Consider the following 26,282-nt stretch of genomic DNA (forward strand, 5'->3'; position numbering starts at 1 on the left):
ACATGTGGATTGCCTTTGGCCAAGGAGCCAGTCATCGATGGATTCCAGTTCATGATGTAGTTTCTGCGATAGGGGCCTAAGAAAGCTAGTGGGATCCTATACTTTCATGCTTTCACTGGCTGTGCCATTGTGTCTGGCTTCATTGGGAAAGGAAAGAAATCTGCATGGCAGACATGGAATGTCTGTGATGAAGTTTCAGAAACATTCACCAAATTCAGCCAATGTCCAACAACAGTTGCTGATGTTGACCTGCAGAAGCTGGAAAGATTTGTTGTCCTCATGTACGACAGATCTAGTGCAGCCACTGGTGTAGATGGCAAGACTAAATCTCTTTTCCCGCAAGCAGAGACCATAGGTAGTAGGTATTAGGCAGCTACCAAACAGGGAGGTACTACCGCCTGGGAAGATATTAGAAGCATAATGTGTTGTCTAGCGTAGACCCTGCTGCCACATGGCATCACGAAAATTGTGACCAAGTCCCAGGTTGCTGATCTGACTTTCTGCCTCATTTACACACAATTGCAGGGTCTCAATTGTTTCTCTTACTATTGACAACACAACATACATATATTATTCCTCACTTTTGATATTTTTTCATTTTGTATTTCTTTGTGGTTCTTTATTATTATTATTATTATTATTACATTTTCGCCCCCCAGGCCCCAATGTGGGTCAATGACGTGTGCCTGGGTGGGCTAATTCCCGTGTAAAAAAAAAAAAAAATAAGACTCCATTTCACCAACCCAGGCAGCCCTAAAGGAACATGCAAAGCGGGCTGCCTACCAGGCTGGTATCATCAAGGGCCAGGCAACAATCTCCAATCCAGAAACCAGCAGTCCTGTCAACTGGGGATGGACACAGAGGGGAGAGGCATAGCAGATACGTTGGACGACTCTTCCCCCGATTGCGACATGCTGTCAGGAGCTGACCAAATGTTCCTGGAAGTAAGACTGCAACCAGAGATGCAAATGCTTTCGCTCTGGACTTTCCTACACAGCACTTTGCAGCTGCATATGTGAACAGCAGTAAATGCACAAAGATGTACTGTCAGGAGAAGTCAACAGGAACCAGTGCTAATAGTGAGTACTTTTTTTTTAGTAAGTTCTTTTTTGTCATATTTTTTTACTAAAAGTGTTATTTTATGTGGATAAAAATGTTACAATGGACTTAAAACTATAAAAAATCATCTGAGCATGCTTGAAAACATTCATATCAACACCAAGATCACTCAGACTGACCAACTATATCAATTTCTATAAGAAAAATCAACTTTTGAAGGTCAAAAAGGTGGTCATCTTGAAAAATAACCGCCATCTTGGATTTTCAAATGGCAAATCTGGCAGATTTGTGTACAAGGTCAAACATGTCATTTATGAAACAAACAAACAACAGCAGGCCCAATACACTGCCCTGTGGTATCCCGCTTGTGACAGGTACGGATGATGATTTCCTACCATTAATCACCACACACTGCTTGCGGTCATGTAGAAAGTCTTCTATCCACGCTAGGACATTTTCCCGAATTCCATTCCCTTCCAGTTTGATTTTCATCCTTTTTGTGGGGTACTGTCGAAAGCCTTGGCAAAATCTAGGTATATATTGTCGATATTACCACCCCGTTGCAGAATATGGGTCCTAATATCCAATACCTTGAGCAATTGTGTTAAGCAGGAGTGCCCCGGCATAAAACAAGTGTTGGCAATCCTTTACAAGGTTGTTTCCTATTAGATGTTCGATTGCAACATCTCTGATAAGTACTTTACATATTATGCTGGTCAGGCTCACCGGTCTATAATTGTTCGTGGAGTGCCGATCGCCCTTCTTGAAGATAGGACTCACATAAGCCACTTTCCATTCACTGGGGACCATTTGTTCATCCAGGCATTTACAAAACAGGATCTTCAGGGGCCCTGCAAGCTCGTTGCACAACTCTCTTAGCACTCTAGAATGCACCATGTCTGGGCCGGGACTCTTATGGACCTTTAGCCTGGACAGTTTATTTCTAATACCCTCTTCTGTGAACACAATGTGGGTCAGTGCTGTGTCGAACCGTCTGTCCTCAAACGCAGGAAGGTTAGTTGCATCCTCTCTTGTGAACACGGAGGAAAAGAAGTTGTTCAATGCCTCAGCTTTATCCTGGTCAGAATCTGCGTAACTACCATCCACCAGCCTCAGGTCTGATACTCCTACTCGCGTTTTCAATTTCGACTTTGCATAGCGGTAAAACGCCTTTGGGTTTGACTTGACCTCGCTTGTAACCAGCCTCTGGAACTCCTTTTCAACCCCTCTACACTCTTTGCTTGGTTTCTGGCTCTTGCATTCATCCTCCTGTCCTGCTCATCGTTTGACCCAACCCACGTCTTGAATTTCTGGGTTTTCTTCATACCTTTGTCAACCGCCACATGGTTCATGTGTAGGGATCCCCTCGTATTCCTAGAGGCACTGGGTTTGGTCTTGGGTATGTATTTATCAATCAAATGGGTCACTTTACTAGTTACGATATTCAGCATAGTGTCTGCGTTCTTGTGCCTTAATGAGTCAGGCCAGTGGATACCCCTCATCTCTTCCCTCATCCCGTTGCAATTTCCTGTGTAATATTTGCACCTTGGCCTGGCCTTTTCTTGAACTAGGTAACAGTTAAATCTGAATGACAACACACTATGGTGACTGGTGCCAATTGGGGCAAGGTGTTCCATTTTTGGCCACCATACCCTCCTCGTTTGTTATGATGAGGTCGAGTGGCCTGGGTGTTTGCTCCCCTCTGTAATGTGTCAGGTCTCTAACATGTTGGAACAGAAAATTATCTCTCAGAGTTTCTACAAAAAGAGTAGCAGGGCTATTCAAGCCATTTGGGGTGAACTCGTTTCTCTAGTCGATGTCGCCATAGTTAAAGTCCCCCATGATAAGGAGGTGGCTAGGGTTGAGCACCGCTGCATTGTCTATTAAGGCTCTTAAGTTCCTTTGATTTAGTGGGCCAGTTTGGGGATCTGGAGATACACCTGTCAAGTAAATATTAGTAAACCTTATAAAGCCCCCCTACACCCATGGCCATACCCAGAGAAGCCCTGGGAGAGGGTGCACGTTGATTTTGTTGGACCTTTTTTAGGCAGTATGTTTTTAGTAGCGATTGATGCTTATTCCAAATGGATGGATGGAAAGGTGATGAATAGTATAACTTCAACAGCAACAATAGCGAGGATGAGGGACATATTTGCTACACATGGTATGTTAGTAAATGGTAATGGATTTCAGTTCACAAGCAGTGAATTCCAGAAATCCATGTCATGTAATGGAATTAAACATAAAACATATGGACCTTTTCACCCAAGCTCCAATGGGTTGGCCGAGAGGGCTGTCCAAACATTTAAAAACGGTTTTAAAAAAAATGAAGAAAGAGGATACCAGAACACAAGTGTCCAGGTTCCTGTTTAGGTAGAGATGTTCAGCTCAATTTGTTACTGGTACTACGCCAACTGAACTGCTAATGGGTAGGAACTTACAGTCCCATTTGTAATTGATTAGTCCAGACTTCAGATCTTGGGTGAAAGAAAAATAGGAAGTACAAAAAAGGTATCATGACAATTGTGTTAAATTGCATGAATTTGAGGTTCAAGATAAGGTGTTTGCTGAAAATTGTAGTGGCAGGAGGAAGAGATGGTTACCAGCAGTTGTCATAGAAGTGGCAGGAGGAAGAGATGGTTACCAGCAGTTGTCATAGAAGTGGCAGGAGGAAGAGATGGTTACCAGCAGTTGTCATAGAAGTGACAGGATTGATGATGTTCTGAGTGATCAGGAATCTGGTGTACTTTGGAGTTGCTAAATGAAGTAAATAAAAACCTTTCCAATATTGTGAGGATTAATAATAATTTTAGTAGTTTTTATCTGAGTAAAGAGTCTTTTTGAGAGCTTCTCATGGATGAGAAAGCTAAGAATATGAATAATACACCTAACAAAGAAAAGCAAGAGAAAAAAGCCTCACTTCCTGATGACACGTTAATTTTAGGTTGTAAGAATCCAGTAAGTACTGCATCAAAAGGTCCCAGTAGTGCAATTACCAGGTCGAGTTGGGTTGTTCACAAGCCCACTCAATAGGATTTTTAGTTTACGTTTCATTTTAAGTTCATAAGCATTAAACCTATTTTTATTAGGGAAGAAAGGATGTAATAACTTATGCTTTGTATGGTGTGCAAGGCACCACTCATTTGTACCCAGAATTTCATGTTGTGTTTAAGTTTAGACAGGATGGCTCCAAAACCACCTATGAAGATTGCTGCTCCTCTACAATAAAGGAGATACTATTTTTTGGTGGCTGATTTCCCCAGACATATTGAGGTCAAAGATACAACACAAAGATACTTTGAATATCACAAATGTGAGAAACAAATTCTGCATGTAATTTGAGGGACACAGACAGACAATCGAGGTAGAGGGTGTAAGAGTTTAAGGAAGTCTGCAAATTGCCAGAAATGGGAAATCAAAAGCAACACTAAGTATGAGAAAAAAAATTATAAGATTCTAGGAGCAGGAAATGTTGAAGAAGGTGCACAATGTCTAATACATTGTGTGTGTGGGGACCTGAACTGATGACACAGTATCAAATGGGACAGGGTGGAGAAGCACATCAGTGGTCTAACTCTAAACTAACATGGAGACCTAGTGGGAGAGTGAGGATATTATCAGGGGAACAGTAACTTACCGGGAGAAGTTGTGAGAGAGGGAAGCGAGGTAGGTTGTTCTGTCACTCTTGCCAAGCCGCTCACACAACGGCATGTACACCTGGGTCACACAACATTAGTAGTGTATTACTAAGGAACTCTATACAAGTGGACAGTAGTGCAAGCTGTATGGGTCAAGTAATGACCTAAAGTTTTAATTTTCAACTTCCTTCATTTTGACAATATTTTAATTCAGTTGAGTTAGTACATTATATGCTTTGTAAATAACATAGTGGATATAGGTACGGCAGCCATACACCAAAAATCACACTGGATATGGGTACGGTAGCTGCACAGACAGTGTGTGTCGATAGAGGTTCTAGATTTGGTTAACCAGAAAGAAGGCCCTCTCAGTGTATAGTCTGCCCATCAATCAAGCACATAGGGCTGCCATACCAATTGACATTGACGTTTCATATACAGCTGCCATACCCATATCTTGTGCCTATAAATAAAGCACAGTGCCAGAAATGTGTTCATGACTTTCAGACGTTTAGTCCTCAAAACTTAAACTTTTAGTAACTTTCTAGAAAATAATGTAATTCCATTATTATTTCTCCCTTAGGGTAGTACCTGTTTATAATACCTACCTGTTAGTACTGTACTTGTGCTACACCTACCTGGTAGTACTGTACTTGTGCTACATCTACCTGGTAGTACTGTACTTGTGCTACATCTACCTGGTAGTACTGTACTTGTGCTACATCTACCTGGTAGTACTGTACTTGTGCTACACCTACCTGGTAGTACTGTACTTGTGCTACACCTACCTGGTAGTACTGTACTTGTGCTACATCTACCTGGTAGTACTGTACTTGTGCTACATCTACCTGGTAGTACTGTACTTGTGCTACATCTACCTGGTAGTACTGTACTTGTGCTACATCTACCTGGTAGTACTGTACTTGTGCTACATCTACCTGGTAGTACTGTACTTGTGCTACATCTACGTGGTAGTACTGCAATTCTGGTGCTACACCAACCCGGTAGTACTGCACTTGTGCCACATCTTACCTGGTAGCACCATACTTGTGCTACATCTACCTGCAGTATCACTGTACTTGTGCCACATCTACCTGGTAGTACTGCACTGCCACATCTACCTGGGTAGTACTGTACTTGTGCGTCCTGCTAATCTATTTGGTAGTACTGCATTTGTGCTACATCTACCCTTGGTATAATTGCACTTGTGCCATCATCTACCTGGTAGTACTTGCATTTGTGCTACATCCGTCTGGTAGTACTGTACTTGTGCTACATCTACCTGGTAGTACTGCACTTGTGCTACATCTACCCGGTAGTACTGGGTACTTGTGCCACATCTACCCAGTACTGTACTTGTGCTACATCTACCTGGTGGTACTGTACTTGTGCTACATCTACGTGGTAGTACTGTACTTGTGCTACATCTACCTGGTAGTACTGTACTTGTGCTACATCTACCTGGTAGTACTGCACTTGTGCTACATCTACCTGGTAGTACTGTACTTGTGCTACATCTACCTGGTAGTACTGTACTTATGCTACATCTACCTGGTAGTACTGTACTTATGCTACATCTACCTGGTAGTACTGTACTTGTGCTACATCTACCTGGTAGTACTACACTTGTGCTACATCTACCTGGTAGTACTGTACTTATGCTACATCTACCTGGTAGTACTACACTTGTGCTACATCTACCTGGTAGTACTGTACTTGTGCTACATCTACCTGGTGGTACTGTACTTGTGCTACATCTACGTGGTAGTACTGTACTTGTGCTACATCTACCTGGTAGTACTGTACTTGTGCTACATCTACCTGGTAGTACTACACTTGTGCTACATCTACCTGGTAGTACTGTACTTGTGCTACATCTACGTGGTAGTACTGTACTTGTGCTACACCTATTTGGTAGTACTGTACTTATGCTACATCTACGTGGTAGTACTGTACTTGTGCTACATCTACCTGGTAGTACTGTACTTGTGCTACATCTACGTGGTAGTACTGTACTTGTGCTACATCTACCTGGTAGTACTGTACTTGTGCTACATCTATCTGGTAGTACTGTACTTGTGCTACATCTACCTGGTAGTACTGTACTTATGCTACATCTACGTGGTAGTACTGTACTTGTGCTACACCTATTTGGTAGTACTGTACTTGTGCTACATCTATCTGGTAGTACTGTACTTGTGCTACATCTACCTGGTAGTACTGTACTTGTGCTACATCTACCTGGTAGTACTGTACTTGTGCTACATCTATCTGGTAGTACTGTACTTGTGCTACATCTACCTGGTAGTACTGTACTTGTGCTACATCTACCTGGTAGTACTGTACTTGTGCTACATCTACCTGGTAGTACTGTACTTGTGCTACACCTACCTGGTAGTACTGTACTTGTGTCCTACACCTATTTGGTAGTACTGTACTTGTGCTACATCTACCTGGTAGTACTGTACTTGTGCTACATCTACGTGGTAGTACTGTACTTGTGCTACACCTATTTGGTAGTACTGTACTTATGCTACATCTACGTGGTAGTACTGTACTTGTGCTACATCTACCTGGTAGTACTGTACTTGTGCTACATCTACGTGGTAGTACTGTACTTGTGCTACATCTACCTGGTAGTACTGTACTTGTGCTACATCTACCTGGTAGTACTGTACTTGTGCTACATCTACCTGGTAGTACTGTACTTGTGCTACATCTATCTGGTAGTACTGTACTTGTGCTACATCTACGTGGTAGTACTGTACTTGTGCTACATCTACCTGGTAGTACTGTACTTGTGCTACATCTACGTGGTAGTACTGTAATTTGTGCTACATCTATCTGGTAGTACTGGGTACTTGTGCTACATCTACGCGGGTAGTACTGTAGATGCCTTACACTTATTTGGTACTGTACTCTGTGCTACATTCACCTGGTAGTACTGCACTTGTGCTACATCTATCTGGTAGTACTGCCACTTGTGCTACATCTGCCTGGGTAGTACTTCGTACTTTGTGCCACATCTATCTGGTAGTACTGTGCTTGTGCTACATTCCACGTGGGTAGTACTGTACTTGTGCTACATCTATCTGGTAGTACTGTACTTGTGCTACATCTATCTGGTAGTACTGTACTTGTGCTACATCTACGTGGTAGTACTGTACTTGTGCTACATCTATCTGGTAGTACTGTACTTGTGCTACATCTACGTGGTAGTACTGTACTTGTGCTACATCTATCTGGTAGTACTGTACTTGTGCTACATCTACGTGGTAGTACTGTACTTGTGCTACATCTATCTGGTAGTACTGTACTTGTGCTACATCTACGTGGTAGTACTGTACTTGTGCTACATCTATCTGGTAGTACTGTACTTGTGCTACATCTACGTGGTAGTACTGTACTTGTGCTACATCTATCTGGTAGTACTGTACTTGTGCTACATCTACGTGGTAGTACTGTACTTGTGCTACATCTACCTGGTAGTACTGTACTTGTGCTACATCTACGTGGTAGTGCTGTACTTGTGCTACATCTATCTGGTAGTACTGTACTTGTGCTACATCTACGTGGTAGTACTGTACTTGTGCTACATCTACCTGGTAGTACTGTACTTGTGCTACATCTATCTGGTAGTACTGTACTTGTGCTACATCTACCTGGTAGTACTGTACTTGTGCTACATCTACCTGGTAGTACTGTACTTGTGCTACATCTACCTGGTAGTACTGTAGATGCGTCTTACACTTATTTGGTAGTACTGTACTTGTGCTACATCTACCTGGTGGTATTGTACTTGTGTCTTACACCTATTTGGTTGTACAAGTAACAATACTTGTATTTTAAAACTAATAAGTAGTACTTGTTTGTTACAATAACCTCATTGAATATGGAGTAAAGGGTAAGATGGGTGTGTGCATGGAGGTAAGTGACATGTAGGAAGTGGGGGAGGAGCTCCTGGGCCTGAGTGGTGTCAGACACATCCTGCACGGTGCCCTCCGCCACCTTCTTCAGCAGTACTCCTGGGCACCCCACCACTGGAGGGAACGCTCCCTCCTGCACCTGCAGTACCAAGTCCGCGCCCACCACCTGTGTATATGTCTGACCAACACACACATTTTAGTAATGTATACATAACACACACACAGCTATCATACTATACTCATATGACACACACAAAACTCATACAGTGCACACAACACACAGTTAACATATTATAATCTCCACATAACACAAACAGCTATCATACTGTACATACTACAGTACACACAATTATCATACTGTAAGCACAATAAAGCACTATTATCACATTAAATGAACCCCGTAAAATTTAATACAATATTTATGCTGTACAGTACATGTTCAAACCCTTGGTAAAAAGCTCTCCCAAAAGAAATTTGGGGGTTTGTTCTGTTACCTCACTACAATTGACTGCACCACAGTGTACATATTGTATCACAGCAAACTTGCTATTTGAAATAAAAAGGTAGAATTTGTTGCATTAGCATTTTAAATAAATTATCTTCAAACAGCTTTGTATGAGTAATCACGATAAAATTATTATTTCTATACATAAGCACAAGTAGAACACCAAAAAAGATTTCTGCTTAATTTAAATGTTAATACACTTTATACAGTACAGTACAGTATTCAGGATGGACAGTTCATAGAGTCAAAGATAAGGAGGTTTCTTTCTAAAGGTAATATTGAATCCAGCACTTCACCGTGACGAGCTCAGGTCATAGTTATAAGGGACGAACAACATAGAAAACGAATGGTTGTGGATTATTCGCAGACAATAAACCGTTTTACCCGACTAGACGCATATCTACTGCCAAGGGTAGATGAGTGTTGTGACGGCATCGAGTGTGAGCTCTTTCAAGAGAAGACTTGACCAACACTGGAGCGGGTTCAGGTACATTCAGGAGCCGGTGCATGCCCAGTATTTGCCAACAGTGCGTGACAGAGACGTGACCGATCGCCCGGGCGGCTAGCGAGCCGATCTTTTGGTGAAGAATATAAATGAAAAGAGACGTGACCGATCGCCCAAGCAGCTAACAGGATAAAAGTAAAAGTAATACCAATTCCTTAGTACTGTTGATCTGAAATCTGCCTACTATCAAGTTCCTCTTCAAGACAAATACAAACCATACACTGCATTTGAGACTTGTGGGCGACTTTACCAGTTTCATCAGAATACCCTTCGGAGTTACTAATGGAGTTGCATGTTTTCAGGGTTTGATAGACCAGTTTAACACTAGAAACTCTCTTTTGGATACCTTTGCCTATCTAGATAACATCACCATTTGAGGGAAGAATTTAGCGGAGCATGATACAAATCTTCATAAGTTTGTGGAGGCTGCCAAAACACACAACTTAACATTTAACCTTGATAAGTGTTCATTTTCTACCACATCTGTGAACCTCTTGGGCTATACCCTTTCTGGAGGCAAGATTAAGCTTGATCCACAAAGGCTTCGTTCAATACAGGAACTTCCTCTTCCTCAGAACATGAACTCTGCATCCTGCCACAGGTATGTTTTCTTACTAATCCCAATGGATCACAAACATCTCAAAAAAATTTGCACCTCTTGTGCAAGCCAGGATGTTTCCATTAACTGAAGATGCTCAAAAAGCATTTAGTAAACCGAAAACTGAAATTGAAAATGCCATGGCACACTCCAGATCTAGCAATAGCTGCTACTTTGAACCAGGGTGGCAGACCCGTTGCTTCTTCTCCTGAACATTAAATGCAGGTGAACAGAAGCATTCAGTCATAGAAAAGGAAGCACATGCCATCGTAGAGTCGCTGTGTAAGTGGCGTCATTACCTGACTGGATGTCATTTTACCCTGATTACTGACCAAAAATCAGTTACTTTTATGTTCGATTCTAAACCATCTGGGAAAATCAAGAACGATACAGTCAGGAGATGGAGGATCGAGCTTGCTTGCTTGCTACAGTTTCAATATCTTGTACCATCCTGGTAAGAGTAATATTCCTACACACACACTTTCTAGAGTGTACTGTTTTATAAGCATCACACGTATGGTACATTTCATCAGTACAGTACTCGCAACCTTCCTTTCTTTGTTGAGAAAATGAAGATAGTCACTTCTTGCTCCATCTGTGCTGATGTACTGTGCACAATAGTACTGGTCCCTTTAATCTCTTCCGATTCATATTACAGGTGCATAGGATTCAAACTCACCATACTAAGGGAGTACAGTATCTAAGTTTTATATTGGGTAGTGTCACAGAAAATGGTAAACATTTGGGGTAATTCATATGCTGCATGTTGTTTTATACAAATTATACCAGTGTCCGTGCATATAATCTCAATAGTATTAAGGGAGAACTCAAGGCTCTATGATGGTTGGGAAGGCCCAATTGGTACGTACTAGTGTAATATTGTGCATATGTGTGACCGGGTATGAAGGTTATGGTATTTACGTCTGTGTACAATTAGTAAACATACCTACCTCAGGTGTCAGATGAAAATATAGGAAAACAATGATCTAGGAAAATTATAAATGTATCAGACATATGGGACGTGTTGGGGTTGACCTGTAAACTATACTCAAAGTAAATACCTTGTATCTTATTTACCTTGGTGTGAGTTGAATGCACATCGTTACCTTGTGACCAATAGCCACGAACAGTGCAGTGATTCATGAATCTTATGGAAGTGATAAATAATTGCAAAGTGAGGGGGATGACCCATACATTGGGAATAAAGTGAAGTGGATATACTCAAGCCAAGAACCAAGGCTTTTGTTTGTTCTGGAGCCAAAATACCCTGAGGGCCACAGTTTTGAGGTAATGTGTAAAGAAATTTACCAAAACCTGAGCAGACACTTATTGTACCTTTTACTAAGTAATTTAGAATTAAGGTGTGTAATTATAAGGCATAGTTACAATATCTAAGAAAGTATATGTGTGGAAGCCATAATAAGTTTTGTAAAGTGTGTTAGTACAAAGGTCAATCAGGCCAGTAAACACATTTGGTTACTCTCAGTGACTCTGAAAATCTCATGAGAACAGGTGTACACACCAGAGTGTGAGTGGGTGAGTGGTGAGGACCATGGAGAGAGACACGCGAGGTCCTGGTCCAGCAAACTGCTCTGATCCTGCATTACTCTCCGCCACTTTCTGTGGCCCCGTTAAGGCCTGAGCATAACTCCTCTTCACTTCCTCAGTCTTAGCAAGGATCTCTTTCCCAACTTGTTCTAGTTTGGCAACCAGCAAGAATCCAGCTTCATCTATTTTCGTCCCTAGGGAACTCATTCCCTTATGGCTTGCAGTTGCCTCTTTCACCTTGATTATGCAGTCAGGGCAATACCAACAACAGCCTTTCTGCTTTACCGCATTCTGTACCGTTCTAAACTCTGCATTTGTCAGGCCCGTACAATCTACATCAGACGTCACCCTGCAGTAATCACATGTCAACAGATTTCCTGATGCCGCTTCAGCCCCTGATTCCATACCCTTCATGGTGCAGACTCTGTACAGATCTACTCAGCCTTAATATCAATAAAAATATTGATCTTTATTATTACTATGATAATTGCTTCTAATCTGTGTCTTGGTAGTAGGGCTTTAGCATCAGGGTCCCTTTAAAAGCCCCATAGGTTTGCTGCTTGCATATATATGGTGCTATGATTAGTACCACCCACCCACCGGGCTAGCCAATTAATTGTTTCTGACCAAGAGAGTTACCCCTCAGTGGGATGACTTCCTTTATAATCACATCTACTAATTGAAGTCTAAGTGAAGTGAGATGCGGGAGTCATCATGCCCTTATGGCAATTCAATGTTGTTTAAAAAGAAGAAAAAAATAATAAACTTAGCTGCCCTCTGCTGATCTTAACTTCACGGCACTGTGGGGTTCAGGATATTTGGTTCACACTCAGGATGGGGTGGAGAAAGGAAACTCACAATGTGATGTATGGCGGCGCTTGTTGACCTAGACCACGAGGCATACACTGGGGAATTGGTGGGGTCGGCTACTCAGCGACAAACAGCGTTTGTAGGGGAGAAATCCACTACAATACTCCCCCTTCCCTCCAGGCGGTGGAGGAGACTTGTTGTCTGCAGGGTTGCTTAGCACATGTGAGGCAGAACGGGCGGTGCATGCCTCATGTGAGACAACGGCGATGGCGTGGATGAGCCGGTCGCTGGATACAACTGTCTATATACACAATGTCTGTGGGAGAAGAGAGGGAGAAAAAGGGTGTGTGGAGGCGATGAATGTTGTTCTTCCCTCACGGCAGGTACAGAGTCGTCAGATGCACCTGCTAGGGTGTGTGGGCCTGGGTCAGGAGCAGGGGCTGCGTCAGCAGAAGCGGATGAGGGCTCGTGACAGCAGCTGGGTCCACGACAGCAGCAGGGTGCAGGACATTAGCAGGGAATACCTGAGGGAGAAAAGAGGGGTGTGTGGGTCCGCACTCAGGAACAGAGGCCGCGTCAGGGGCGGCAGAGGTTACTGCTGGGCCGGGGTCGGCGTCTGAGTCAGGACGGGTGTGCTGGGGTCGGTAGGACGAGGTGCTTGGGGCAGGAAGAGGAGCTGGTGTCTGCTTAGAGTAGCAGAGCTGCTCTACGGTGTCTAACCTGTGGTGTAGAGACAGTAGTTGTAGAGCCGATGAGAGCTGCTTCTGTGTGGATAAGCCAGTCTTCCATGCTGCTTGAAGACTGGGAGCGTGATCAGTTTCTCCTCCATCCTGTGTGAGTGCGAATCTCCGGGAGTCACCATTTGTGGGGTTCAAGATGTTTGGTTCACACTCAGGATGGGATGGAGAAAGGAAACTCACAATGTGCTCTCTATATACATGTTGTATTAGATGTACAATGCAGCTTGGTGCTGGGAAGGCAGCATGGTTACAAGCGTGATGTAGAGAGAGCTGGTTGGTGAGGGTGCTCAGAGGAGGACCAGCCTGTGGGTCAGCATGCTCGCCGGCGGGAGAGAGGACTGCCAGGCAGGCGGAGGAGGAGCGAGGACCGCCAGGCAGCGGCGGAGGAGGAGGTGGTGGTGGTGTTGCTGGCTGCGGCTGTAGGTAGAAAGAGGCAGGTCACCACGAGGTCAGGTCTTAAATAGCGGGGGTAGGTGTGGCTTAGTAGTTGACCCCCGCTCCGTGATGTATGGCGGCGCTGGTTGACCTAGACCACGAGGCATACACTGGGGAATTGGTGGGGTCGGCTACTCAGCGACAAACAGCGTTTGTAGGGGAGAAATCCACTACAATACTCCCCCTTCCCTCCAGGCGGTGTAGGAGACTTGTTGTCTGCAGGGTTGCTTAGCACATGTGAGGCAGAACGGGCGGTGCATGCCTCATGTGAGACAACGGCGATGGCGTGGATGAGCCGGTCGCTGGATACAACTGTCTATATACACACTGTGTGGGAGAAGAGGGAGAAAAAGGGTGTGTGGAGGCGATGAATGTTGTGCTTCCCTCACGGCAGGTAATCCACTATAGCACTCTCGTTCGTCCAGTATTGCCATCCACGACAGTTTGAGTTGTCTTCTATTTTTCCTTTTTTTCAGTTCTCATTGACGATTTGTTGCTCTCTATATGCTCTCCCTATGTACACTGTATCTTGCTATGAATGACAGACCATATGCCCACTCGGTCCTTTAGAAACACACACAAAAAACTTTCTTTGTGGCTGTAATAAAATGCCGTTGTAGATAGCCCGGCTTGTTTTGTTTTTGTTTTTAACTATTATTTACTTATGTTCTCTTTTTCAGTTCTCATCAACGAATATATCACTATGAGCTATCTCTGTGTACAATGTATCTCCGTGAATGGTGGATTGTAGGTACAATTTCAGTCCTTGAGAAAGTGCACACACACACACACACACACACAAAAGAAAGTAAAACTCTTTGTGGCATCAATAATATGACTTGGTTACTGCTGGCAGTGTTGCCTTAATTGAAATTATTTACAACCTCCTCTGTGGTCGCTGATGTCACTATGAACTGTCTTAACTAAAGGCGTAATACTACACTCTCTGGTAGACCTTTGATGGTCAATCACAGCCATGAGCACAACTCAAAAAATAAAAAAATTAAAGTCTTGTCATATGGCAATGATTTTAAGGTTGTATGCCTCCCAACCGTGCGACCTAGGCTGTACCTCCAGTCGGTGTTAAGTGAATTTTCAAATATACTAATGCTATTAATCTTAAAAGTCCTACATCGATTTACACATTCACATCACTAAGACGATCTTCACGCTCTTATGTAATCACTGTCCAATATGTGCCGCTCAACAACGAAGGCTCGAATGCCAACACACTTTGTTACAGAGACGCAACACGATCCGACCCGCATGACCCATAACAACACAATCGAATCTGATTGGGAAAAAATACCACGACTTCTAAAAGCAGAAGCCACAATTCATTTTAACTGGTGGCAAAAAAAAAAACGCTTTTGATTGGCCGCATGACGTGTAGGGGAACACATGCGCATGACGATTTATGAAGGCAACACGCTGAGTGGGAAGTCAGGTCGGCAATAATGACTGAAGATTAATGGAATTAAATAGAGAAAGATTTGGCCTGCGCTATCTCCGTTATTATACGTTTCTGACGGTAATATAATAGAAGAAAAGTACAGATATCTTAAAATTAGACGTCTTTTTCGAATATGATAAAAGATTTAGGGTAGGAATGTCGTGTGAACTACTACAAAAAAAAAAACATTAGCTGGATAACCAAAATGATATTAATAATACCATATTTCGAATACAAATATTGATGGTACTAAGTAACCTGCAAAATATTTCACCCTACCCTCGAGGGCAGAGTCAACTTCAGTACCAAACGTTTGCGGGCCACGTATACGAATGCCTGCACCTCAGGAACTAAACACACACACACACACACACACTCACCTCCACAACAAATCCATGATCTCCATTGTCATCATCGGTGTCGTCGACGGCGTTATCATCAAACTTCCAGGAAAACGTCATCGTGGCTGAGGGCAATATATTTAAAATTAGCAAACACATGCTCAACCGACTTGCTTGTCGTGTAGCAAGATCGTTTACCTAAAACCATAACTATTCTAGGTTAATATTATCTTTTCCCCTTAATGTAATTTCATTTTCTAACCCTTATAGATATGTTCTATTTTTAAAAATGAAACAATTTTTAAGAATAGCAATTTTTGTAAGAGTAGTGGGAAGATATTGGAAGCATAATGTTTTGTCATATGGTAGACCCTGCTGCCATATGTGACCAAGTCCCAGGTTGTTGATCTGACTTTCAGCCTCATTTCCACACAACTGCAGGGTCTCAGATGTTTCTCTTACTTTGACAACACAACACACATTTTGTTTCTCACTCTTGACTTTTAATTTTGTTATATTTATTTGTGGCTTATTATTATTATTATTATTATTATTATTATTATTATTATTAATATAATTATTTTTATTATTATTATTAAGTATTAATTTTTATTAGTTTTTTTTTTTACGGGAATTAGCCAACCCGGGCACAGGTCAAACGACCCACAACAGCCTGGGGGGCGAAAAAAAGAACGGAAAGAAATTGAAAATATAGAAAAAAAGGTTATACTGTATTAATCTACACCACGAAGATGCCAGAAAACCAGCTTTTTAAAGTGAGACAGATTGTAAGAGCATGGAAACACAGAAGAAGGCAAAGCATTCCACAGTTTGGCTGTGTGAGGAAAGAAGGAGGTACTATAACGGGTTATTCTCGTGTAACCGATATCCACAGAGAAATGGTGGGCACTGCGGGCAAGACGTGTGTTACGAACCCACGGCCTTACCTTATTATAATTGTTATTTAATTTTATTGTTTTTTATTAATTTAATTATTATTATTATTTTATAATATTTTTGGCCCCAAGGCCTTGATGTGGGTCATAAATGACCTGTGCCCTGGAGGGCTAATGCTCATAAAAAAATAAATTACTTTCACTGTGTAAATGGTGATTCAGAGTCTGTTTACCATGACATCATGGAACCAGCCATTATCTACACTTACGCAACACCACGTAATAAAGACAGATTTTAAAAATTGGTATCAATCTTAATCTCCTTCACACCCGCCACTTTTTCCAAAGTAGCCATGGCAGATGTTTGCTCCCAGTACAACCTGAAACATTTTAAAGAAATAGTGGACACTTACCACAACCAAGAAGGTGCACTTGAAATATTCCAGAAGCATGGAGTGTTACCAAGAGCTAGACAGTGCCCAAAGTGTGTTAAGCAGTAATTTTACAGAAAAAACAGATGAGCATTCCCGAGACCCCATAGCCAGAAAACTAAAGCGGTAAAATTTTGAGGTATCCGAATTTAAGGGTACAGTCAGTTCTGCTACAATGCGATAGTTGTGTTCTTGTAAAACCTCGTGTTGTAGAAATTTGCGCAAAAGAAATAACAGGGCTTATGGAGAAAATAGGGTTAAGTGCAGATTCCTCGATATCGAAAAAAATTTTGTAGTTAGCCTAACACAAAGAATCCTTTTTTTTTGCAAATTTAGCTATTCCCGTTGCAAGCACAATGTCACATGTTCTTTCCATACATTGAAAACGCTTGATAACATCAAGCTTCTCTTCAAGTGTTATAGCCTTTCTTTTACGATTACCACCGGGAATGCGATTACCAGAACGCTTCTTGGAGATACTGTATTCTTCTTTTCCATATTCACAGTTAATACCACAAAATTGGAGAAATAGTAAGCAAAAATCACTGAGGACGCTTCAAAACAACCCAAGTGTTTCAACTGATCGTGTGATGGAAACAGAAAGCGCTGGTGTAAAAAGCTATTAGTCTGCACTGCGAAACATTTTTTTTTTCATACAGTATTTATGGGAACAGCTAAATTTGCAAAAAATGGATGAAATTTATAGTCCCTATCAAATAACACTTCACAAACAAAACACATGAATCAATTGAACATGTGATGTCGAACGTGAACTGTAAACACTGCATAACCCCGTGCCAAACGACAGTACACTTAAAACATTCGAGTGGAATCGCGTTACAGCCAACACGCATTTTACAAATATCGTTCTTCTATTCATCAATCACGTTATAGCCAGTTCACGTTGACAAAACACGCATTGTAGCAGAAATGACTACCTGGTTTTCACAGACAAGAATCACGCCAAGCTAAAACCTGATGTTTTGCTAGTAAGAAATAGGCCCTACATGCCTTGGTGGGGTAGCCAGCGGCATCACCGGGGTGATTCGGCTTCACCCCCAGCTAACCAATGGTCTCACCAGGGGAGAGGGGGTTAAGTTAGGTTAGATTGGGTTAGGTTAGTTTAGATTAGGCTAGGTTTGGTAAGGTTTCCTTCATTTGATATGAGAAATTGCTTTTCTGGTATATTTTAATGTGATTCAGTAAAATTTGACCTTCGTTTCTTGTGAAAATAGCCATTTTGGGTGTCTTTCAATTTTCTAAAAAAGAAAAAAAAAAAAAAAAAAAAGAAAGTTCGTTTCCACAAGAAACGAAGGTCACATCTGGAAGAAACGCCAAAATACATCAGAAAATTAATTTCTCATTATCAAAATAGGGATTTGGGGAAAGACTAACAATTACCCTATTCTATCAGACAACTAGTATAGAAGCCAGGGAAAGTGTCAAACTATGTTCATCAAGTTACCAGTATTGGAGACTGCAGGATAAGGGGCAGTTGGGGCATCCAGGTCATTGTTGAGGTCTTGTTCCTGCCAGAAAAACAGACAGGCACCCGCTGCTGCCTCATCCAGGAACCTGAATAACAAAACATGCTTCTATTAGATCTTCCTTGTTCCTAATACTGTTCTCACTCGTGTGTGTATATATATATATATATATATATATATATATATATATATATATATATATATATATATATATATATATATATATATATATATATATATATATATATATATATATATATATATATACATATATATATATACATATATATATATACATATATATATATACACACACACACACACACAGGTTGTACCTCTCTAGTCCGGCATTCTGTGGTCCGGAAACTCCCGTGATCCGGAACGATTTTAGTTTGTCCAATAGGTAGATAGGCAGCTCTTTTTTTCTTTTTTTTATAACTTCTCTGAATTATTATTATTATTATTACAGGAGTATTAAATTTTCGCCCCTAAGGCCCCAATGTGAATCAGTGACCTATGCCCGGGTGGGCTAATCCCCGTAAAAAAAACAACAACAAAGCCGCGGGAAATTAAGGTTTGTTTATATCTGGCAGTTCGGCTGCTCTCTCTCTCTCTCTCTCTGCTTGTCTATACAGAGTACAACATTTAACCCTTCAATATATACGACAGTAAATAAGTGTTGCTTTCATATTCTTATGTAGAGTAATGACGATATATTTTCACATGTGCGCACTTACAGACATGCAGTCTCACTTTTTTCTTTACCATTAATGGTTAGCTACTTATATTGTTCCATTTTATTAACATTAAATAACATTACTTCAAACAAGCTTATTAATTTTTTTACATTAATTTTACTACAGCTACAACCAGGGTCTTGTTTTCTTGTTTTATATGTAGAACCAATCAGTCACTGGTTTTGTAAGCATTAACGAAAACAATGCCGGCAACCGTCTCGTCTCTTCGTGTTAATATTCCACGTATCATTAATGAATTTTATTGTTCATTTTGCACACACAAACATTAATTCAATAACAAAAATTCAGAAACATTAATTAAAATATACAGCTAGACCCCTACTTACGACGGGGTTAGGGACCCAAATCCAGGTCCTAAGTCCGACATAGATAAAAAAAAAAAATAAATAAATAAATAAAAAAAATAATTCAAAATTTAAAAAAAAAAAAAAAATTTAAAATCTACAATGAAATACTGTACACTAAACGTAATAAATAATGAGGAATGGATACAGTACAGTAAAAGTAATAAATAATGAGGAATGGATACAGTGTGCCTCAGCACTTACCTTAAATGTAGTCAGCTGAATGCACACAGGGCCCCCCATAATTTTCTATTTACAGGATACATGGAGACTATATTAATTGGAAGAAGCAGAAGAGGAGACAGGGCTGGGTGGGTCATCAATGTCGCTTCCTTCAGACAGGTTTATGTGCTGTAAAAACTTGCTGGTTGAAGGTATTGGATCATCTTGAGGGAGTGAAGAGGCAGCACTGGTGGGGCGTGAGGAGACAGCACTGGGGGACTTCTTGAAATAGATGTCCAATTTAGACTGCACAGTTTGCTTTTTCTTTTCATTATAAATTTCTCTGTAACAAGCAAGTGCATCTTGGATCGTTCTGTCAACTTTGGAATAACGCTCATAGTTTTGATCCATGCCATCAAACATTTGCATTGCTTCATTAATTGTAGCAAATGCCTCTGCCATTTGTTTCACTGAAAACTTTTTGGGGGGTGCAGGTTCTTCTTCTACATTTTGTCTCTTCTTCCTCTGCAATTTTCTGTGCATCTAGTTCAATAAGATCCTCGTTACTGAGCTCTTCTGCTACACTTTCAACCAACTGTCCAACATCTACAATATCAATTTCTAACTCCAGCTGTTTACCTAACTCCACTATCTTGTTACTAATATCCGAAATAACTTCATTTTCATTAAATCCTTTGAAACTGTGCACATATCTTTTCAGGATTTTCTTCCATTTTCCATTCATGAAATGTTTTGTAACCTGATCCCATGCTGCACTAATGTTCTTTATACATGACAAAATGTTGTACTCCTTCCAAAACTGTCTGAGCATTTTCTCACCTTCAGTAGCAGCAACAGCCTGAGCGAAGGTCGTGCATAAATAATACACTTTAAAGGCAGCAATAGCACCTTGATCCATGGGTTGGATGATAGAGGTAGTGTTAGGTGGAATGTACACTACCTTAACATCAGGGTGCATGTCGTCCAGGTGTGGTGGGTGTCCCGGAGCATTATCCAAAATCAGTAAAATCTTGAATGGAATCTGTTGTTGCAGACAATACTCCTTGGCTCGTGGAATGAAACAAGTCATGAACCAATCCTCAAACAGTACTAGGGTCATCCAGGCTTTCTTGTTACTGCGATAAAACACTGGCAGTGTGTGCTTGCTGACATGTTTAAAAGCCCTGGGGTTCTCTGAATGATAGATCATGAAGGGCTTTAGCTTGAAACCAGCAACATTCCCCCCCAACAGAAGTGTAATTCTGTCCTTGAATGCCTTGAATCCGGGCATTGTTTTTGCCTCTTTGTGGATGTATGTCCGCTCAGGCATGCGTTTCCACAATAATCCAGTCTCATCCACATTGAATATTTGCTCAGGCAAATAATTCCCTTCCACAATCACATCATCTAACTCCTCCTTAAAAGCTTCGGCAGCACCAACATCGGCACTAGCTGCCTCTCCACTCACCTTAACATTGTGTAGACTGTAGCGTTTTTTAAATCTATCAAACCACCCATGACTTCCTGTAAAGGTTTGATCACATTCATCTCCTGCCTGCTCCTTCAGGCTTTGGAACAGGCTTCTTGCTTTAGCCTGTATGGTTAGAACGCTTAAGGGTACACACTTCTGTATCTGGTATTCTATCCATATCACCAATAATTTTTCCATATCGTGAATAGGACCTTGTCTTCTCTTTGATATTATAGTTCCCTTTATAGGTGTTGTTCCTTTCACTACTTCACGAATACGTTCCTTGTTCTTCAGAATAGTGGATATAGTCGAGTGTGAGAAACCTAGGTCACTTGAGATTGTTGCTACAGTTTTTCCATTCTCATGCTGTGTTATTATCTTCATTTTCATCTCAAAAGTAATTGTCTGTCTCCTTTTCCTTGGAACACCACCAGCACTCTCACTTTTACACTTTCCAGTCATTATAAAGTCAATTAAATACAATAATAACGAAAGTTCACAGCGCGATCAGTATAGGATACAATACACAAACAAAGCGCTCCACTGAGTGAGTGTACCCAAGAGACGACCTGAGACGCGCCATCCTCTCGCCCGGGAAGGAAACGTTTCGGTATAGAAAATGCGGGCGTCATTTGAAAATATTTTTGGTCACGACGGTAGCAGTCGTATGTCCCGACGGACGTACGGTCAAAGCAGGTCGAAAGTACCAATGGACGTAAGTCCATGTAGTCGTAAGTTGGGGTCTAGCTGTATATGAACGGTAAATTAGAGTTGCTTTCATATTCTTATTTAGAGTAATGACGAAATGTTTTCACATGTGCGCACTTACATACGCGATCTCTCTTTTTTCTTTACCATTATCGTTAGATACTTCTATTGTTCCACTTAATAACATTACTTAAAACAACCATATTAATTTTACTACAGCTACAACCAGGGTCTTATATGTAGAACAGTATATATATATATATACAGATAGACCCCGACTTACGACGGGGTTAGGGACCCAAATCCAGGGCGTAAGTCCGACATGGTCGTAAGTCCGACATAGATTATCGACGGATTATTTAGCCGGATTTTTATTTTGGCTTTATTTGAACTCTGCGGGCCTTATTTGTACTTTCGCCGCTAGGCGGCACTAGTGGCGTGACTAGCGTCTACCCGCGGCCCGCCTTCCCTGAACACAAACATCAGCCAAGCCGCGTGGGCAACAGTCTTTGATTTTCAACTTTTGCTGGTGGTTCATCACATCAATTTATATCACCATGCCTCCCAAACGACCTGCTGCTCCCTCTGGATCTACACCTAAGAGGGCAAGACGAGTGCTGACGCTGAATGAGAAGAATGAAGTGCTGAAACAACTCGACAGCGGTATGAGCTATGCAGCTGTTGGCCGCCACTTTGGGCTCAACGAATCCAGTGTGCGTGGAATTAAACGACGTGCAAAGGATCTGAAGCACGCTTTAGCTTCAAGTGCACCAGTGACATCAAAAGTGACAAGCCATGTGCGTGATGATGCCCTCATTAAAATGGAAAAAGCACTGAACATTTGGATAGAGGACCTAAACCGCCGCCGCATACCACTTGACTCGAAATTTATTAGGCAGAAAGCTAAGGAACTTTATGATAAGTTTTCTAAAGGTGATGATCATGGTGTTGGTGATGGTGATGGTGATGATCAGGGTGATGGTGATAATCAGGGTGATGGTGATAATCAGGGTGATGGTGACAATTTGAAAAAATTTGCAGCTAGCAAAGGATGGTTCGAGAAATTCAGACATCGTTATGGGCTGCATAATATAAAAGTGACTGGCGAAGCAGCATCAGCAGACACTGTGGCAGGGGAAGCATACCCTGCAGAGTTTGCTAACCACATAGCACAAAAGGGTTATAGGCCGGAACAAGTTTTTAATGCTGATGAGACAGGCCTATGGTGGAAGAAGATGCCACGCCGAACCTACATCTCTAAAGAGGAAAAAAGTGCCCCTGGATTTAAAGTTGCGAAGGACCGAGTGACAGTGATGCTATGTGGGAATGCGGCAGGGCATATGATTAAGCCCATGTTGTTATACACTGCCGCACGACCTCGGGCTCTCAAAAATAAAAACATGAACTTGCTACCAGTTTTCTATAGGAACAACAAGAAAGCGTGGATGACATCTGATTTGTGCGTGGATTGGCTGAAAAACTGCTTTGCTAGAGAGGTGAAAAATTATCTGGATGAACTTGGCATGGAGTTCAAAGTGGTATTATATCTAGATAATTGCCCTGGCCACTCTGAAGAACTCAAGACTACCCACCCCAACATTGAGGTGGTTTTCCTGCCAAAAAACACCACCTCCATCATCCAGCCAATGGACCAGGGAGTCATTGTCGTGTTTAAGGCTAAATATGCAGAGAAGACTTTCAGCATGATTCGTGAGTGCCTTGATAAGGATGCTGATGTGACACCCAGAGAAATGTGGAAGAAATTTGATATTGCACAGTGCATAAACTTCATCGCTGAAAGCCACAATGAACTGTCGCAGAACTGTGTCCGATCATGTTGGAAAAAATTGTGGCCTGAAATTGTCCCAACATTCACAGGGTTCCCAACAGCCGAGCCTCAGTTACGTAACATAATAACTATGGCAAATGAAGTTGGAGGTGAAGGGTTCTCTGACCTAACAGCGGCAGAGGTGCAAGAAGAGTTATTGGGAAATGTTGGGGATCCATTTACAAGTGATGAACTAGAACAATTAGTGGAGCTGCAGGATGAAACAGAAGATGAAGTGAGTGATGATGAAAATAAGAACTTAACTTTAGATAATCTTGGTGAAGTAATAAGAATGAGTAAGGCCCTCTCTGCTCGTCTCTATGACATTGATCCCTCCCTTGATAGGTCCCTTAAAGCAAAGAGAGCTATTGAAAATGTTATGTTGCCATATATAGAACTGCAGAGGGAAATGAGAAGCAAGAAAGCACAGACCACCATCACCAACTTCTTCAGTCGCCGAGTGCCTGCCATCGCCGAACCTGCCGACACCTCACAACAACAAGACGTAGAAGCTGCCGGCACCTCACAACAACAAGACGCAGTACCTGCCCACACCCCTCAAGAAGATGCAGACCTTGACTAATCATACTCATCTGACTGGTCAGGCTTTTAATAAGCCTCAATCATCACACTTGTATATACTGTATATTGTACTGTATTGTTTACTTTAAGGACCGATGTTCACTTCAATAAATGAAACCGTAAGTTTGCTAGTATTTTTGTCCACTTATTATATTATTATTTATACACTATTATTTAAGGTTATGTGTAAAGGAAACGCATTAATGCTTAAAGGTACATTTATTCAACATATGCTAATAATAGTTAGAAAAATTACGTAACCATCACGGTATCGACGGTTTCTTTATCGACGGCCGTTTACAGAACGTAACCCCCGTCGATAAAGAGGGAGTAATGAATAATGAGGAATGGATACAGTACAGTGAAAGTAATAAATAATAAGGAATGGTTACAGTGTGACAGCATTTACCTTTAATGTAGTCAGCTGAATGCACATGGGGCCCCCATAATTTTCTAATTGTACATGGAGACTACATTAACTGGAAACGTTTCGGTATAGAAAATGCGTGTCATTTGAAAAAAAAAAAAAAAAAATTGTATCCCGAAGTAATAATCGGGTCTATCTGTATATATATATATATATATATATATATATATATATATATATATATATATATATATATATATATATATATATATATATATATATATATATATATATATACACACACACACACACAGTTGGCTCTCACTTTACACGGTTAATGTAACCCACAGGGTACCGAGGAAAGTGAGAAACGCGTAAAGTGAATAACATAACATATGGGATTATATGAAATAGAGACCGGCTGACCCCCAAACTCTACTTTTTCCGACACAATACCTATGTTCTAGTAAAAATAACATCTTAATTTTATGATGGTACATGCACACAATTAATACTTAAGAGAAATAGAGAAATACAGTCGCCAAGTTAATGTCCATTCAAATAATGGACTCAACTCCCTCCCCCTCTTCTCACACTACACTCGCTGGCTCTTCCCTCTCTGAGAAATTTTGGGAGGAAAACCACTAGATTTTAAGGTATAGTAATAAATAATACCTCAAACTAAAGTTAGGATAATATAATTGACATTGCTGGATTCCTTGTAAGACCAGGAATATTTTGAATATAAATGTCATTATTTTGCACAAAAGATAACATATTTACTCAGAGTAAACATTATATCTAAAATTTTTATGTCTAATGCAAAATCTATGATGTTTATATTCAAAATGATCATCAAATTGTAAGAATTCCAGCAATGTAAATTATATTCTGGCCAGGTAATTTGTATGAATTTTATGAGCTAAAACAAATATCTTCAGTTAATAAAAAAAAAAATATTCTTCACACCGTGCCAGATGGTCGGTCGGTCCCTCCCTCCCCCCCACCCACCACCAACCCTCCCTACCAGATAAATGTGTGGGAAAACCAGAATATTTACCTTTTTAGTAATAAATAATGCCTCAAACTAAAGTTAGGATAATATAATTGACATTGCTGGATTCCTTGTAAGACCAGGAATATTTTGAATATAAATGTCATATATTTTGCACAAAAGATAACATATTTACTCAGAGTAAACATTATATCTAAAATTTGTATGTCTAATGCAAAATCTATGATGTTTATATTCAAAATGATCATCATATTGTAAGAATTCCAGCAATGTAAATTATATTCTGGCCGGGTAATGTGTATGAATTTTATGAGCTAAATAAAAAAAAAATTATACTTTACGCGTATATGAGTAGATGAACCGCGGAAAGTGAAAGTTGGTTCTGGCGAGGCACCGCGTATATGAGAAATCGCGTAAAGCGGGGTACAACTGTGTGTGTGTATATATATATATACTTTTTCCGACACAATACTTACGTTGTAGTAAAAATAGTATCTTAACTTTATGATGGTATGCACACACACACACAATATAGAAGAGAAATATCAATAAGAGAATAATATACTGTACCAGGTAAAAGAAAAATCAAGGTTTAACACTTACGTTAGTAGAAGAGATGGGTCGGCATACGGGAATGGCGGCTGGTTCCAAGGCAGAGGGCAGATTAGTTGCCCT

The 26,282-nt window shown here is 40.9% G+C and overlaps 1 protein-coding gene across 1 annotated transcript in view; it reads right to left on the reverse strand.

Annotated features, from left to right (window-relative positions):
- Positions 1-26,282, reverse strand: part of LOC121870553 (dynein axonemal heavy chain 10-like) — a 129,588-nt gene that overhangs the window by 82,685 nt on the left and 20,621 nt on the right. Inside the window, exons 2-5 of the mRNA XM_042372384.1 lie at positions 18,351-18,460; positions 15,598-15,683; positions 8,580-8,801; positions 4,697-4,776 (exon numbers count right to left, since the gene is read on the reverse strand). Coding sequence (XP_042228318.1) covers positions 4,697-4,776; positions 8,580-8,801; positions 15,598-15,683; positions 18,351-18,460 — 498 coding nt within the window. The remainder of the gene's footprint in view (positions 1-4,696; positions 4,777-8,579; positions 8,802-15,597; positions 15,684-18,350; positions 18,461-26,282) is intronic.

This window comes from Homarus americanus, unplaced genomic scaffold (assembly GCF_018991925.1).
Source record: "Homarus americanus isolate GMGI-L3 unplaced genomic scaffold, GMGI_Hamer_2.0 scaffold32583, whole genome shotgun sequence".
Taxonomy (NCBI): domain Eukaryota; kingdom Metazoa; phylum Arthropoda; class Malacostraca; order Decapoda; family Nephropidae; genus Homarus; species Homarus americanus.